Source organism: Botryllus schlosseri, chromosome 16, assembly GCF_051294905.1.
Source record: "Botryllus schlosseri isolate E-star chromosome 16, Bs_hap1, whole genome shotgun sequence".
NCBI classification, from domain to species: Eukaryota; Metazoa; Chordata; class Ascidiacea; order Stolidobranchia; family Styelidae; genus Botryllus; species Botryllus schlosseri.
This window is the reverse complement of record NC_137251.1, coordinates 5,864,656-5,883,445: the sequence shown is the minus strand read 5'-3', so window position 1 is coordinate 5,883,445 and position 18,790 is coordinate 5,864,656. Positions and strand designations below refer to the sequence as shown.

The following is an 18,790-nucleotide window of genomic DNA, read 5'->3' as shown; positions in this document are numbered from 1 at the left end:
GCACGCTCAATACAAGTGGGTTCCGTCCCAAGTTGCATAATCCTGCCGTGGGAATTCCATCCGGGAGTACCGCAGCATTCAAAGCGGAGCAATCGGAATGCAGTCATGATCACATGACGGACTCAGCTCAATATAGAATACATTTCGGCTTGAGTGACGTATTGCTCAACGAGAAAGAGCCTTACACTACGAGTCAGACTGTTCACCACACAGCGCCGAGCGCATTTCGTAATACCCGCGCCTTATACGGTCAATTTCGCGCGCCGGCCTCATACGGGATGAGCTGATCTATTGACAAAGCAAATAGCTCCGACAATAGCCCACGTGATGTTTTGCCGGCGATTTGCGAACGCCCGGGTATCGGTATTTCAGTGCGGCGTCTCTTGCAGGGACAGCGAGCTCAACAGATCGCAATTGGACTATTTCAATGATTTCCTTAGATGAGGTCTATCAACGCCGGTGAAAAATAAGACGGCGTGACTCAGTGCTCACCATAATATTCGTCTGTTACAGCAAAACCGCATTGACCCTGGTTTAATTATAGTGAAGAATCAATAAGCAATATCGCTTATATCGGGGATTTCAGAATAAGACCAGCAAATACCGCGGACAGGACAATGGCTTCACGTTATGCACAATTTGTCGTGCGTGTCAGGATGGCAACGTGGCATTGCATCTTGCGCCTGCATAACCCCAAAACCATTACACTCGAAAAGTTCGCTTTCAGCGAGCAAATGCCATAACCATTATAGACGTCATTAATCCATTGTTTCGCCACAATCTTGACGTCACAACATGAAATAGTTCACAAAAATATAGTTTCAATGCGTTGTTTCCGCCTTTAGAGTCTCGAAACCTCGATTAGCGGCATCTCTTCGCCGAAAAACATGCTACACAAGGCTACGAATGTTCATGGAACGGCTAATTTCTGACAAGTAATGAACGGCCCTCACGATGGCCGCAACGCGTTACGAAATAATCATGGTTCATAAATACGAAATTATTTTGGGTGACGCGTAACTGGTAACCCCCTCCTTGTGGCCACAAATATGACAAATATTTAAACCTTAAAGTCATTAGTTCTGTCATGGCACCGTAACTCGTGATACTTGGATACTCGACGGCACTCAAAGCTTGATAATTCGACTCGACCAATATCCTCGATTTTTTCCAGTCCGACGAGATGTTTGTTTGTATGTATGTATGTGAGTGTATTAGAGCGGGGCATGAACCTGAGCCGGGCTGGATATCCGGCCGGATTTTTTTTCACTTTTGGCCGGAGCCGGATCGAAGCCCGATTCGGATGTTTTTGATATGGTCAGATTCGCTGTCAGGGCTGTTGTAACTACCAACCACACACCAGTACCTCCCAATACTAGTGTGCGAGTTTTATTGCCATATTTCCTTTGTTGCAGTATTCAATATATAACCTGAACACATACCGTATGATCTACTGTTTTTGTAGTATAATAGAAATAGGCAGGTCTACTCGTAGCAGATTATAATCGGAATTTTTCGGATCGGATCTGGGTCCGTACAAGAATACGACCTAGTAGTCTGATCGGAGTCGGGCCAGATAATTTTTCGACCCGCTCCGCACTAGTGTGTGTTTATTTGGGGGAGGGGATTGCACATTCAGTCCCCTCGACTGTTCTCATTGCTCTCGTCAACAACCAACATATATCACGATATGCAACCTTATGACATAAAGATATCATGAGCTCTACAGTCTATGATTGATAGCGCGCGGAAAAGGTCCTCGGTCAACCATTTCGCTAACTCGGTGTTCAGCACAAGCGAAGAGAATCAAAAAGGTCATGGAGTTAGTACATGTAAATACGCTTGCGAATAAATATTATATGCCGCCAGTGGCGAAGTACGCCAATATGGTGACTGACTGAAACCTCAAGATTTCTAATTGTATGACTACGGCTCGCTGTCGCCTCGATGCGGCGGATTGTACGAGCCTGGTGGTGGCGCGTTGCTCGCTTACGCTAGCTAGCGTATGTAATAATCACACAAATCTCACAATCGCATTGACAGATTTCACAGCGATATCGATTGGGTGAGGTAATTTCATGCCAAGAATCTGAACTTGGATGAAGTAAAACATTTTGCTGGAACATACTATAGTGGGTATGCGCAAACTTAATTCACGATATTAGTCGGCTTATTGGTGTCAGGTCAGCACAGAACATAGACATACAGGTGAGATCGCGAGAGTATGCTCGGTCCCAATTTCAAGGCCAAAATTCAAACAGTTTCTACTGAGAGTTTACCAACCGGCTTTTGATATTATCGGATGACGAGTTGACGTATGGATTCCGCCTATACACCTCGTACTGGCTGGCACATGACTTTTCATTTCACTTGCTTGTCTATTTTTGTGTTCTCTTTCTGCATATATTACCAGTGTCTCATTATGTAATATGTTCATCGTTTACTACTAGCCATAATCCGATGTGGGTGCTGGATTGATACGCAATGGCGATAACAATGAGAATGAATGACGAAGCGTGATATTCAGTGGTGGTCAGTAACTCGGTACTTCTACTTTGTCGGAGTACTCAAGTATATTTTGGCTACTTGGAGTACATACTCAAGTCATTGTCTTTACTCAATTGCCTTTGAAGTAAACAGTTGTGAACAGATTCTTGTCAACACTTTACCTAGAATGCCTACTTTATGACATACTTGGAAATCGCTCTTTGTATTTTAATACCGACCCAACAGAATTTCGGATTAAAATATTGTAATAGGATGTTCAGTTCATGGTTTCCCATCAGCATATTAACACTCGTTTCATCGCTAGGATCAGGACGGTGGTAGGGTGGGGCTCCTACGTTCGCATTAGGTACGTGGCGTTTCGATTCTGTCCAAACTTCGCAGGCGAGTCAAAGATAGTGCGCGTTTCCGGTACCGGTAAGCAGTTTCGCATGCGAGGGAGCTTAACTGCAGAATTGGCAGGAAAAAGTGCTGTCCTTGCGGACTCTGGATATATATCGTAGTACACAACGCTTGCATAGTGCGGTGCTCGTGCTGTAAAGAGAATTACACGCCGGCTGCAAGGGAAGTGGCGTCAAATGGTAGATCTGTTGATTCTGCTGACTTCGTCACACGTGATCACGGTATCATTTCCGTACGTAACCAACAAACAATAATCTCATAAACAACACAGTCCGCATATGCAATCACAAACCTAAAGGTATCACGCCATAATGCCACTTGAAAAATAACCAGATTTACGATGATATAAGATAAAACTGAAAATTCGATAACATTCGAAGGGATTGACATATCAGTGCCACATATGCCTACAAGAGGCAGGTTAACATGGCTTACAACTTCGCATTAGCGTATGTGCGTTGTGCGGCATAGTTAACTAGGCATGTCAAAGAAATAGTTTCTGCCTTAACAGTCGAATATCACTCCGCTCTACGGAAATGAAAGAATTTAGCATACATCAAAATGAAACGCTAATTTTGTGAAATATAGCATAGTTCGGACAACAAACAAAGCCAAATAATGACGCAAACTGCGCAGCATCGCGCGCACAATGTAATGCGATAGTACCACATCTTCATGAAGATTGAAGATATATTCTTGTATTTGCTATGGAACCAATACAGTTGACAGGTTGCCGAATGCCCATTGCCCATGCGTAACGTGTGTACGGCTTTTATCTAACATTGTCACAATTTGACACTGACAGCCGTTAATTAAACGGAAATAACTTTGAAATAGTAGAAGGCATCAGTGGGTGTACGTTGGAACGGACACCCGGTCGCGTCGTGGTGGCTATTTTCAGTCATAATGCTTCAGCCGTTTTATCATTTCACCACAACTTCCACTTACAGGCTAAAAATAGCGAAATGTCGTAATCTAAATCCAACCGACTGAAGATTACAATTCATGAGATAAGATATCCCCGAGAGTACGATTTCCATGAAAATATGCACTATGCTATGCTGCTACACCATCTTTACTTCGCAATCATGTTTGTGAAATGATTGGTCGCGGAACGGGCAAGAATTCTTAGGTCACGTGATCATGTTACGTCCAAAAAGGGTGAACCAGAATGAGGGAACATTGAAGTCCAAATTACATAACTATAGCTGAGCTACAAATCAAAGTGCATATCCGGTACCGATTCGCATTCGTTTAAAATTGCCGCGAAAACTCAAAGCCAGTCGGAATTCCACGTTTAAATCTATATTTGCTGTCGCCAAATCTGAAACGCTTCCAAATTCTCCAAAAATCAAGTCCTAATACAAATCAACCCAATATTTATGGTGAACTAGAACTATAGGTACACTGATGAAGCCAGCAAAACAATAGGTTATGTGGGGAGTAATCCACAGTTCACGAGCTTAGGTTACATTACAGCTCATAACATACTAATGGAGCCCCGATATTCCGTTGATTCGATGTGACCTATATTCTAGGTCTGGGGTGGCCAACCTTTTCGGCCAAAGGGCCTCATGGGATTTACGAATCATTGCGCGGGCCATTTGAATCTTCATGAACTTTTTTAGTCGTTTGATAGGAGCGAACAAGACTTATCATATTACGCATCAAAATCGGTAGCGATCACGAAAACTCAGTATGCAATCATGATCTAGCTGCGCGAAAATGTTTCCAAGGTAATGAATGAATTCGGTCAAAAATATAGTTACTTGCATATATTGCGGATCACCTCTGTATACCGCTGGGCTCATTTGGCAAGGACAGGATTATTTGGCGCTTAGACATACCAATATCGAAGATTCCGGCGAACATGCGTCTATCATTTTGTGCAAGGGTTTCATTACCGACAGTCTTTCTGCGAGTGCAGACGCGAAGTCGTATGTTATACGACCGTTCTCTTATAATGTCGAAAATATTAGACGCAATCCTGGAAATTGGGCGTAGGCCTATTTGTAATTCTTAATTTCCATGATGGGTACCAATACTAAAAGCCAGAAATCGAGTGACAATAAATCGCGTGAAGTGCTAAGAAGAATTTCAAGTCAAATAAATATTCTACGAAATTCTACTTCACGGCCATATAAGAAGATCTACGAAAATGTGGCTGGCCCCTATAGTTACGCGAATGCGTCGGAACTAATATTTTAGTCATCAACATCCCAAACTTCGCGGTCAGGTTAATCACATTTTTGGTTGGCCTTGCAACTTCACAAAAATTGCATGGGTTATTTATTTTTTGATAATTTAACTAATTTCGAGAATTACCTCGCGGGCCACTCAACATTCTCGTGGGACACGGGTTGGCCGCCCCTGGTTTAGGTCGAAATGATAATTCAAAAACAATTCTTCTCGACTTTACAGGTGCGTAAAACAGGGTCTCTATATTGACATGCAAAATGTCAATCGCGCATATGGATATTAATAAAAAAAACTCGTAATGACCAAGTTTATACTGCATTTAATCAAGGCAATCTATGTCCATAATAAGTAATTGATTCCCTTCGCGTGATAATGTTACCGCTATCGTAAACACTTTACGAAACAGATTACTAAACGTCACTCTGAGTCATTTCGATGTATCGTTACCTCACCAAAATAAGCTAACAGTGTACGTTTGCAAGTCCGGATTTGATCCATAACCAATACAGAGATACATCAAACATTTCCCGGTAAAAATTAAAGATATTAGACGACTTGAAAGTAAATTCCTAATCACCGAGCGACGAAGGGCATCCGAGATGAGTATCTTGGTGTTTTATTTACCAAATTTGACTTAATCGTCGTGTCAACTGCATGGATTCTTATGATAATCTAGGGAAGCTTACACGTATCCCAGATTATTATCTAATGCGACGTATATGACAGCCGGCTTGTGTGTAATTCCGAAATTTATCTACGATTTCTACCGATAACGTAGATTTATCTAAAAATATGCAAATGACTACATGCAAACACAGCAGATAATTGCACTATTTCCGGAACCTTCATTGCATCACGACAGCAGCCGTATATCGCTTACCGATTCAACCGTAACGAATCAGAAACATTGATCATGGATAATCAAGTTTGATGTCATCATGATTTGACATAAATTTATAGCCACACATGCGACATTCAACGTATCTACAAACACACGGTCAAGTCCGTGAGTTCACCCATTTCAGACAGGCAATCAGTCGATCATTTTAATCCATTTACTGATGACTGCCTGCAAGACCAGCACTGCACAGTGCGCATGTGGTAAACATAGTCCATAATATCCTATAGTGCAAAATTACAAGTAAAGAGGTATCGACAAGCATACCGATCTGCCTCGGTTAAATTCCGTTTCCCCCTTTGTGATAGAAGCTGCATTGGAGTTTAAATACGCGAAACTTCAAACTATCTCCTTGGTCGTGAGGAAACCACGAATCAAAATATTGTAAAACTGAATATAGTAATTGAACTTTGAAAAGTGTGATATAAAATTAAAATCAGAATCGCTTGAACATGTAATGGGAATATTGCGAAGCACCCCCTTGTTGTCGACCCAATCAGCAATATAGCAATAGATTATTCAGTGGTATCCTGAGTATGTCGGAAATTCATGGTCCAGGATAAAACCTGTGAACTATACCAATGCAAGACCTATATTTTGTACTTTGTAATGGTGAGATCGCGTAGTGGCAAAACCTAATCCGTTACAAGCAGTTGTTGGAGTTTTGCGATGTACCATGAGGGAATGTGGCAGCCTGAATAACTACTGAGTCCGGAGGATCAACCCAGTAAATGATGCTTTATTCAATAACCAGCGTTAGATATTACCGAGTAACGGAGATTTGGCCAACAACGGGTAGCCGACGTTAATGTGAGCGGTGATTCAGGTCGAAAAGAAGAGGCCATTGAAAATGGGAAGTTGGTAGTATCATTTAATGGCACCAACATTAGAACTTGAAGCAAGACGCAGTGGAAGCGGTCTTGAACTTTCGTGCGGAAAAAATGGCCAAGTAAACAGTGAAGCTAGGTGCTGACGCGATGCTAATGAAAACTGGCACGTATCAATTCGTTCGACAGCACTACGACCCAGAGCTTGTTCCAAGCAACGGTTTTTGTTAAAGATGCACGAAACAATAAGGCCAAGATAGAAAAACAGCCGTTCCCGGCCTTACTCCGTAATTGAGAGAGGCGAAATCACTCTATAGGAAACGGATATAATATTGGAGATTGGCAATCCGTCGGATTTCCTACAAATGTGGAAATATTGGACTTGAATCGCAACTTGTCATTTCACACAATTCGCACCAACGCTATTGTTGCCAGGCCATTCATTTATTGCACTCTCCTTGACGTTCACTGCAGTTCACGCTTACGTCTATGCTTCACCACAATATACATGGTAATCGGGAGTAGCAAGACAAATTTCTGGATCCGGTGAGACATCTATTCAGCCCAGAGTTACCCATTCAAATGTGAAATAACTGCAGCACACTACAAATTGAAAAGACTGGGAACTAGAGGAATGAAGCTTTCTTTCATTTTTCTAAAATATATTCGAGGGTGGAAAGAGGAAGGAATTGGCATTCCTATATCACAAAATAATAATGCAAACAAGTAATTTATGGTGCATTCAGGCGCGTAGTCAGCCGAAAAATAAGGAAGGGGTTTTAAAATAGAAGGGCGGGGTTTCGATGTTTTGCGAATTTACTTAATATAGCGTCAATTCATTAGGGTTAAGTACATGCGTAAATGACGATTATACATTATACAATCTCCTCGTGTTCGCGATTATACGCGTTTGATAAGCTTGTCGACGAGTCCGGAAGTACTGTTAATTAGCGACTCCCTGATCTGTCGTCAACAATTAAATACCTGCACTTATCAAAGCGTCGAACAATTAAATACGCGCGCTCATCAACGCAGCCTTGTCGACTATTTGCGCAAGTCGAAATGTCCGAGAATTTTGGGAACATGTGCCATAATGACGCCGATTTCAGGTGCTTCAAACCTGTCCTATTTTATAACTCAAGTCGATACACATATTCTGATGGTTATGTTTAAGTATTAGCGGAGATATATTACGCACGCGTCGCACATGTTTACGGACATTCGACGTCTTTCAGTTTCGCGATGTCACTCTTTAATCACAATCGCTAATCAGCATACAATCAGCGGCATGGTCTCCAAGCCATCGAGAGATAGGAGCCAAACCATGCTAGGCCCGAGACGCGATAGTTAGGCTAGCGATGGAGTTAGGCTAGCGATGATCTATTGATATATCTTTCGTATTAGGCCTATTGCAGATGCGATTGTGTAGGCCAACCAATGATATCGTGCGCTTATCAATGCGTCGAACAACTAAATACACGCGCTTAGCAATGCGTCTTACGTCTTACATAGACTCTGCGACGATTTGCGCAATTCAAAATGTACGAGTTTTTATGGAATACGGGCTCTAATGACGCCGATTTCAGGTGGTTCAAACCTTACCTCTTTTTAGCCTTGACACACAGCTCTTGATGGTTATGTTCAAGTATTAACGGAAATCAATTACGCATGTACGTACGCAGCACGCGTCGCATATGTTTGCGCACATTCGATGTAATTCAGTTTCGAGATGTCACTCTTTCATCACAATCGCTAATCAGCAGATACCTAACGACCATTTTATCCGAGCCATCGGGAAATATGAGCCAAAGCATGGTAGGCCCGAGACGCGGTAGTTAGGCTAGCGATATCTCTCGTATACTAGGCCGCTTGCAGATGCGGTTGTGTAGGTCAGCGATGATATCGTGCACACCGGGCTTACAGCAGATGAGATTATTCAAGCCAGCGGAACTAGGCTTGTTGGAGACGCGACAAATCAGGCTAGCAACTATTGCCGAGCACGCGGCAATGAATGACCTAATTTCGCAATCATCTCAGCGGATGATCGTGTCGCGTTACATTGTGCAGTGCATCGCGCACGGACGCTAATTTGCTACACGCCTTTCGCTAATTGGCCGCACTCAACAATGATAATACGACTTACGACTTATTGAATTGCAACCGACCATTAGCGTCAGAACGATCATTTCAAAAGAAAGGGGTTTCGCGTTTAAGAAGGGGGTTTCACGCTTCTAAAGGAGGGGGTACCGACCCCCGAAACCCCCCCTCTGGCTACGCGCCTGGGTGCATTACTGAATCATGACTAAATCGCATTTCCCTTCACGTTTGCCATAATTAATACCACGCAAGCACACTAATTATCACCCCAACCGTTTATTATAGACTCTCGGTTCTGATGCGGCTGGTATGGTGAAGCCAGAATTAAATAGTCAATAATTAAATATGGATTTAAGAAGAATATTTCCGAGATGTCACAATAGCGGAACATACATTGCTTCATTTAAGCGCGGCATAATGGGTATTCAGTATCCACTGATTCAAGGGATATTGCAGAGTTGAAGTACAAGGTTTGCATACCTTAACCGTCTGTTGGAGTTATTATAGTTGCAGTAACATATACCTTGTGTCTGCAGCTACTACGGAGATTGAATAATTAATTATTGCCGACAGATCCGAATGAATCCAAAAGGGCACAGCTAATATTTGTAATTAAATGACTTGCCATGCCGATAGAACGAGTTTATATGGTGTAAGTTCATTAATATGTAAAACTGATGCGTGTTCACGAAGTCGAACGGGATTCATTCAAAGTAAGTTTGCGTTGGATAGGGCGGTGCTCATATCTATAATAAATCGACTGTAGCCATTGGCCTTGAAAAATTTTGGGGGCAAATAATATATTTATGATATGTTCCGTGTTGATATTCGATATATAAAAAGTCCATGAACACTTGATATGCCGGAATAACGGGTAATCAGTGCCGCAAACGACAAAATTACAAGAGAAAGTCATATCGGCAGACTTACGAAAGGTGATTTCCTCGCGACGTTTACGTATCTGCAATCTAAAGCAAATATAACCGCTGCAAACGTCACAGCCCCAAGGCACAAACCACCCAGTGACGTCGGCCGTAAGCGCAACGTTGATGGAGACGTGACGGAATCAACGTACCTGTATCAGTGTGTCACGCATCGCAGTTGGGAATAGCAAGAAGAATCGAAAAACGTGTACTTTCATGGTAAAACACTCAAAGTACGTTAAAAATTCAAGAGCAAGAGACAAAATGCGGGATGCAGGCTGAATCACGTCAAACGCAATCGCGTCCGGTTTTAATTTAACACGGGTTAACGACTGAATGGATCATAAAACGTGTGCTGTGCAAGATGTTATTATCGGCATGAATTACTTCACAAATGAATTATGATTATATGATATCTCGTGAATTATGAGCAATCAGCAATTGCGCAGGGATATATATACAGAGGTTACACAGAGCCTCTTACGCATAAGTAAAAGTCGCAATTTAAAAGGCATAAGTCTCGTTGGTCTAGCTGCCATGACAATTGTCAAACTGGACATTTTGTTGACAACAGCGTGACTGAATTCAAGTCCAACAGACACTCAAACACACAGATAACAGTTCGAAGGAAATTGAATGGAAAAAACAACTTCAACCCAGACTCAGACAATAGACAATCAGTTCATTTCAGCATCGTTTCGTCACAACCCGCCGCGATCTTGCGGTTTTCCATCAGAAATTGCAGCTCAGCATTACACCCGTATGGACGCGTTATCTCCCGCCGCAATGCATATTTTCGAAACGCAAAAATAGAACGTCTCGATTCTTGAATCCATCAAGCACTATCCCGCATCGAGATCAAACATCAACTTCACGAGGTAACCTTTCGCCGCATACTTTCCTGCAGAGCGCAGTTTCGGATACTTTGCGAAATTATGCGGTAGGTTATCGGCGGATATCTCCGCATCTATAGTCGTTAAACGTACAAAATACCAACAAACAAACACCGATAGCGATCGCGAAAGCTGCGTCTGTTAATCCGCGCGAATTGAAACTTGTCGATGGCTCGTCAAAAGTCGCTTGTGGTTATATTCTCGCTGTAACGATAAATCGAAGTCAACACGTCATGATTATGAAAACTCCCGTTCTGCCGTGGAAAGATGCGCATTAATCAATTAGGACTCCTCTAAGTCCCTATGGAAAAGTGTTTGAACTTCTTTCTTTCGTGCGGGGTACACAGAATGAAATCAGGATGAGATAAGAGTAGTGGGTCGTAAGTTAACCATTACTGGGGGACATATACGCTAATCTGCAAGCCCCGGCGGAATCTCAAATTGTTCCTGAGTCATAAACACACAAATCTACCCAAATACGCACCGAAGACATTACTGTAGATTACGGGTGCACAAATGAACTGTGCAACAACAGAGTGTTAACAGAACAAAATCCATAAAATGTAATATCCACACTAAAGGAAAAAATTTAATGAATATCAATTGCAAAAGTGTGACTTCTGTTGGTCCCTTACAGACACCAGTTCAGAAACACGAGGCTTCACCTTGGGCAGTGCCATCGTCTTGCTCGGTCGAAACGCAACAGCGTGACGACAATTGCTTAATTACGAATGAGCTTACATCTATTCGAGATAGAATTGGGACGGGACGGGATTCGGTATCGAGCCCCGGCCTCCCCTAGGCACGCCACTGCACACGACTTACCACCTCAACAGTCACCATTCGACTACTAATCGGGCGTAATTGCCTGTAACCCAGGGCCGGCCAACCCGTGGCCCGCGGGCCACATGTGGCCCGCGAGAAGGTTTTGAGTGGCCCGCGAGGTCATTTCCGAAATTTCTAATATCATCCAAAATGGATTGCACAGATGGTGAACTTGCAAGGCCAACCAAAAATTTGATTAGTCTGGCCGCAACACTTGAGATGTGATGACTAAAATATCAGTTCCGACGCATTGACAGATCCATCAGCCTTTCGCATATTGGTAAATCTTCGTACACTACAATAAAGCAGAATAATTTTCGGTAGATTTGTGGAAGGTAAAAATTCTCTACAAGCTAGGCGCAACATTTTGTCACTCGATTTCTTGTTTTTAATATTGTTGCCCTTTTGTGAAAATGGAAGAACACCTAATGTATCAGATTGAGTCTAACTATATTCGCGATTACGAGACAAAGTGTCGTTCAACATATGCGACATTGCGTTTGCGCTAGCAGTAAGACCGTCGACTATGAAACCTAGGCACGAAATGATTGACGCATGTTGGTCGCATCTTTGGATATCGGTATGTCCAAACGCCGAATAGCCCAGTCATCGCAAAATTAGCCCAGCGATATACAACAGGCCCGCAATATAGTCAAATGACAATATTATTGACCTATGAACTTCACAAAATTTTCGCGCTTCGCGCGGCTAGTGGCCCGCGCAATCATTCGTCGATCGAATGTGGCCCGTTGGCTGAAAAGGTTGGCCAGCCCTGCTGTAACCAATTACGGCCAAGACGCGCGTATCATCACAAATCATTGTGTCAGTATAGTGCGTGTGTTGACCTCCAGGGAACGCCCGAGACTATACCCAATAATATCGGATATCGGTGGTACGGAGCAGTTGGTCTTCCAACACGCCGCGTATGGGAAGTATTTTATGTATCGGAGCACCCCGTGTATTACTTGAACGTAAACGAAATACACTACGTCAAGTGACATTAAATAAACTTATCAGCGAAATCTAAGACATATTTCTGCCAAAAGCTCGAGATAGTTTTCAAACAGTACGACTGACAACGTCGTGACGTTTAGAATTACGGAAGCATGTTGAACGTGTGTTGTAAAGCTATCGCGAGTGCATTCACATTTCACACACACTCACATTAAGCTTTAGATATGTTTCGTCGGATACCGGGTACCACCTCAAGTAACTGCACATTAGCAGCTGCGTCTCAACGTACCCGGCAATGCAGTAGCACGTTTAGAATGTTGACATCGCAAGTAGCGAGCACTTTTGAGAATGTGCACAATTTTGCGGTTGATCAATACCCCCGCCTAGCGGATAGTTACCGTATCAATGGAAATCAGTATACCAGCAAATGATCCGTGAGCACTGAGCATCATTCATCAAAGCTTATTGAGCCTTGAGCCCAGAGAAATACAGCACTCCAATCCTGAAGAACGACGGTGGCCGAATACATTTATGAAAACATAATAACTGGACGGTCATTGCCGATAACGTACAACAACAAAGAAAATCGCAAAACCGAGTCCAAGAGAATTCGTATGCGGGAAACGTGATTTACAAATGTTGTTGGTGTCAAAAATGCACATAGGATTCGTTTATAACATGGGTTCTTAACCTTTGTAGCCGCGATCCCAATTTTTGACTTGAACTTGTTCCGTGACCGACTTCCGAATTTGGGGTGCTGGTTATAAAAAATGATGTGAGTGGCGACTGTGTGAGCAGTAATAGCAATTATGAAATCGTCAACGCCAATGAACACTATAGCCACGTGTATACTGAATATGTATCTTTGAACGGTTTCCATCTCCGTCCAATTGATGTAGTCAAGTAGTGTTACATGAAATCCTGCGTCACGCGAAACACAGAATACGATCGATGTCATATAAGTTGTTCGGTCGTGCCGATCGTGCATGGACCCTTGGACCGTGTATACTATTTCCACTACCGGCTTATTCGTAGTTTTCCTGACAGAAGAAATTCCCGTCCTATTGGCTTCTATGCACACGACCCTTCAATATTCAGGGTGATTGCACGACACCATTCTTTCGATATAGTAGGAGGCTGTAACTGATCAGATACCTTGTTTGTCTGCCGGGTTCTATTTTGAAACACGCTGAACTAAAAGATTCAGAAATTAGCCGCCGATAGCATCCGGTTAAGTGGCATTCTCGTAATAATAATCATTGGTATTTAATTTTCGTCTCCGCGACCCCAAGAGGATAGACAAACGACCCATATAGGTTGGGAACCTCTACAAGTACAATTACAGCTTTCTTGGATAAGTTATACCTTGAATTTTCCCTGTCAAATCCGAATAGGGCCCACACATCTATTAGTAACACACTGATGGAAAAACTACGTTTTCAGTAATATGAGATAACAATTTCATTACACTGTTGATCATTGATAATAATTATTTTAATGGAATACTTCTACAACGCAAAGGAAATTACCAGTACAGGCACCATTCACGATAAAGACAGCATTGTGCTGATGTGGTAAAATAATATTATTATAATATTAATTGGGGGGTGCCAATAGCTGTGATTAGAATTGTATTGTTTAATTAAATACTAGTTCACGACCCATGCAGTTCGTTCTAAAAAATAAACGGTAGACATCTTTAGGCGCTGAAAATCAAACGGAACCCGTATAAAGCATACCGCGCCAAAACAATATACGTCGGCGGGGTCAGACATGACGAAGTGTACTAATCAATCTCGCTCATGCGCCATTGTCACAGCCGTGTTTGCGTGGCGAAAGCACACAAACAAAGACTGATCGCGAATTGTTTTCGACGTACACACGCCGCAATTGTGTCGCGGGCCATTGTAGTGTATTTTGTCTACCGCGTCTCGATACTTGTCCGCCGGTTGTAAAAGCGACTACACTTTTGATCTTTCAGTCGCATTCACCGTCTCGAACAAGCCGGTCGTTAGCAGATGTTATCGCGTTGAAGCGACTGCTGCTTTCGATGTAATGCATCGACGCAACTACGCACGCGCGCGATTTCGTTTTCACAGCAAGCTAATCGGTCGAGATCGACTTTGGGAGCAGATACCCAGGAAAACACTCCAAGGCTCGGGTTACATCGGAACATCGGCTTTACATGACCATTGGCCAATCCCAATCGAAATACTCTTTCCTTACAAATATGGCAGTGCGGTTTGGACGAGGGGGAGGTGGCGTAGTCAGACTTGTACAAACTCCGCAACTAGCACTGGAGCTACCAATTTTTCAAAACCCACTAGTACAACTAGAACTAACTAAACCAAAACTAACTAAATTCAAGCCCGAAGCAACTCAACACTGATAAGATGAATGATACTGAATTGCAAATAATATAAGAAATATCGGAGATGGAAAGGACATTTCATGAGCACATGGTTTCGAGGTCGAAATAGGAGGGGTTTTGACTCCCAAACCAACCCAGCCCTGGCAATGCCACTGTTAGTAATGATGACTCTGAGCATGCAATGGTTGCAAGAACAATACGCAAGAGAACACAGGTATTACGATCAGCGCCAAACGACGGCACGTGTTCTCCTGTTGTGCGGTCACTAGTTTTCTAAAGACACAACTAGAAGTACCCACTTTTCCAAATCCGCAACCAGAACTAGAACTAGAACAACGCAAAAACCAGTATAGTTATTTTACCGTCGACTAACTCGATTGGTTTTGTATACGAGTCGGTTGTAGTTGGTTAATCCACCGCCATCGGGGCGTGAGACCTCGGTCGCAGTCTCGGTATTTACGCGCTTCGAAGTGCCGGAGGTTTATCTGGGCTCCCCCTCCCCCATGTCGCTGTGGTTGCGGCGATTTTACAAAAAAAAAAGAGCCCAGAGAAATGCCCGGTGCAGAATGAATCGAATGAAAAGGGCAAGGAATAGAATCTGAACCGAAAGATCAATATATCGAACATCGGGCTGATGGTCGAGGTGGATGTTGGATTGAGAATCCGAACATGGTCGTTTCGACATCTTGCTATCTGTTCAATATAATGTGCGTGTCTCATTGTGCATTGTATGTCACGAAATGATAAAATAATAGAACCACTGATTATTATCACAGGCAAACAAAAAAAAAACTTTTTTTAGTGCCAAAGATATTTTAATGGTTTCTGGGTATGTTTGGGCTGCTGAGTCCGAAAATGACATCCGTTTCTCTGAATTGGCTTTACTTTTTGAGACAAAGATATTGTTTTATTTTTTCATTTATTATTTATTTTACTTAGTCAGTAGAATATTTGGAATTACGCAGATTTGGAATGTTATCGGCAATCTGTATCTCACGCTGAGGAAGTACCCGACCCAAAGACAAAAACTGCCCTCGAATTAGAGCTTGAATTACATTTTACAGTACAAGAAAGAAAGAATTACTTCCGTATTTTAGCCAACAAAATGAACTTTTTTACTGCAAAGACATGAAACAGGACTCGCGTATAGAAGGCTCTCTGCATTAACGATATCGCTTCAGAAATAGAACAATACTGTATGCACACAATTGAAGAGACAGATGTGAACTCATCGAAGTTGTAGTATATAAAGTGAAATTTACCTATGCCGAAATTTGAGTATTTTGAGCACTTTTCCTAACAAAAATGTGGAATATTCGGAAAATAACTAATGTCATTTTCGGATTCAGGGACATAAAAATGACCTAAAACCCTAGCATTCAAAGATTCGTAGTATACAAAGAGCATTTTACCTATGTCACAATTGCGTATTGTTAGCACTTTTCGAACCAAAAATATGGAATATTTAAAAAAATAATCTAGCCAATTAAGAAAAACCAATGTCATTTTTGGATTCAGCGACCTAAAAATACCATAAACAGTTGAAACTTTCTTGGCACCAAAATGTGTGTTGACCAGTGTTATGGTTCATCGCCGAACACTCAAACACCCAGCTGCATGCAATACTAGTTCCTGGGCCGTGAATAATCAGGAATCTATCAAAACTGGCGACTGCGCCGCTTCTCAACTTAGATCGGCGGATCAGAATACTCTGACACGAATATTTTTGTCGCCACTGTGGGTGGGCGTATATTTGTGCAGTTTGACAATCCGCGAAGCATTGATGACGGACTAAAACTTATCGAGTCGTGTCGTCATGATGCCAGGTCTTCTTTGAAAGTCTTTGACGACGTTTGCAAAAGGCTAACAATTCTGTTTTCGTGTAATGATCTTGAAGGGTGATTTATAGTAAAGTAATGCCCATTACACAATCAATCCACTTCCCGTGTTCTAATTCCACGATGTAAAAATCTACGTTACCTTTCGAGGTTTCAAAATTGTAGAAGTCAAAATTGGAGATTTTGATCGGAATTGGTCAGTTTTGCGAGTCAGCATCTGACATTTCAACGCTAAATTTAAGCGAATATATGCTTCTTGGATTCCGACATGACGTCACTTGCATGGTGAACTTGTTCATTGAATTTTATGCCCGTGTGTTTGCAGACCTGGATTTTTAATACGAATCCCCAGTCTTCGAAACTAGAGCGATTTAATATGTTAGCGGGCATCACTGATCCTTCCCTCCACATATTATAACTGTGATTTAGATTTCATGATAAGTGAAAATTGACAGAGCGTGGAAGAGAGTTGTATTTGCACAGTACATGTCGGATATTATGATACTGTCCTCGTCAATAATCAGGTGTTTTGACCACCCCAGTGTTTCATACACGGTTTCGAATTCGAACAGACAAATCCGAAAAGGAACCCCCTTAAAGCTGCTTCATATTGATTGAAAGATGCGCATTGCGCACACGCATTGAAGCCTGTAGCTGATATCAATTGTATTTGGATTCAAGATAAACTGGTTTTAGGAATCCGCATACTTCCTTCTATGGGACAATATAATTTCAGATTCCTTTCCTTCCTGTTGTACGTCCCTGACCAACGCGACCCTTCAATTGCACAGAAAAAAACGATTCCTACCAGGCTTTTGGTGAATGGTCTTACGAGAAAGAATAGGATCTTGTACAGCCACCACGAGTTGGGGAGCGATGTGTATATCATGTTTCCAGGATGTAGCGCGTTGCAAGTCACGCCTTTCAGACGCAGTCTCCGGTTCAATTCGTTGCTGGAATACATGATACATATAGCAGTGGCAATGACGACACGCGTCCGGTCTGCAATGTGAAGACTGAAAGGTATTCACGGAGACAAGCAGGACAATTCAGGTGAGAATCAAAGGGAAAATCCGTGAACTTAAGTAAACATAGGAAGTGATTGAACAACGATAAGGGCCTAACGCTCTAACTATGTTCCCAGGTGATCAAAGTGGTTAGCGTTTCTACTCACGTAGAAGTTATGCCGTACATTCTTACTTAATTAGTAGAGTCAAAACCTGTCAAAACTATTTCAAGTAGGAGTAGAACATGAAAGGTCAAAAAAGTACTCAAGTAAAATGTTTCAAAAATTATATTAACTTATTAACTTGTCCTGAAATGACTTACTACTTTTCAAAATCCAAACTGTAAATATAAGTAGTTTTGTCTTGAAAGGTGTTGAAGTAGAAAACGTAACCAATGGAGTAGTACTGCAAGAAGGCAACTCAGTAGAAGTATTTCCAAACTGATCAGTGATCACCTCTGACTGTAATAGTAGAATTTATTTAAAAGGATTAACTCGAATCGAGTATCGAGTCTCCAAAATCCAAAAATATAGAGGCACTATACTCGCGAAAACAGTGAGTTTTACTGCCCCATAAGGTGGTGTAGAGCAAAACAAACCACCAACATAAAAAAGGCTTATGGCATCGCACGCATGGGTGCATTTGGCTCAACGGAAAACAGATGTTGACTCGATTTGTATCCCGTGCTCACGAAAAATACTCCACGGTAGAATTTACCACCCGGGGATTGGCAGTAACCCCCTCAGGGTGCTATTGCCCAGCATGATGCTGAAGAATACTATTTATCAACGCCCAATATAATTATATCGACTTGCTCCACGGAACTGTTCGGTTTGAAACTAACTGTACCTTCGTCAAAATGAAATTGTTAAAGGTCAGTTATACCTGAATAATATGTTACACAGTTTCGTTCTATTGTGTTGTATCTGCGGCCAGAAGTTTTGTCTGTTGGGCGACAAGTGTTCCAAGCGGATACAATCGTCGATGTCGACAAATCTAAAACGCAATAGAGATCTCTATTACTTCGTTTCACACTCAGAAGTATGCTAAT

At 42.2% G+C, this 18,790-nt stretch overlaps 1 protein-coding gene across 2 annotated transcripts in view; it reads right to left on the bottom strand.

The window, feature by feature from the left end:
• The window catches only part of LOC145459015 (WW domain-containing oxidoreductase-like), a 101,407-nt gene that overhangs the window by 63,174 nt on the left and 19,443 nt on the right, over positions 1-18,790 (bottom strand). Inside the window, exons 8-10 of one of the 2 annotated variants that reach the window (XM_080337542.1) lie at positions 18,625-18,735; positions 17,541-17,685; positions 9,120-10,948 (exon numbers count right to left, since the gene is read on the bottom strand). In XM_080337542.1, the coding sequence (XP_080193668.1) occupies positions 10,886-10,948; positions 17,541-17,685; positions 18,625-18,735 (319 nt within the window). In that variant the 3' untranslated portion in view covers positions 9,120-10,885. Of the gene's footprint in view, positions 1-9,119; positions 10,949-17,540; positions 17,686-18,624; positions 18,736-18,790 lie in introns of those variants that run through there. The other variant, XM_080337541.1, reaches the window with a different exon arrangement.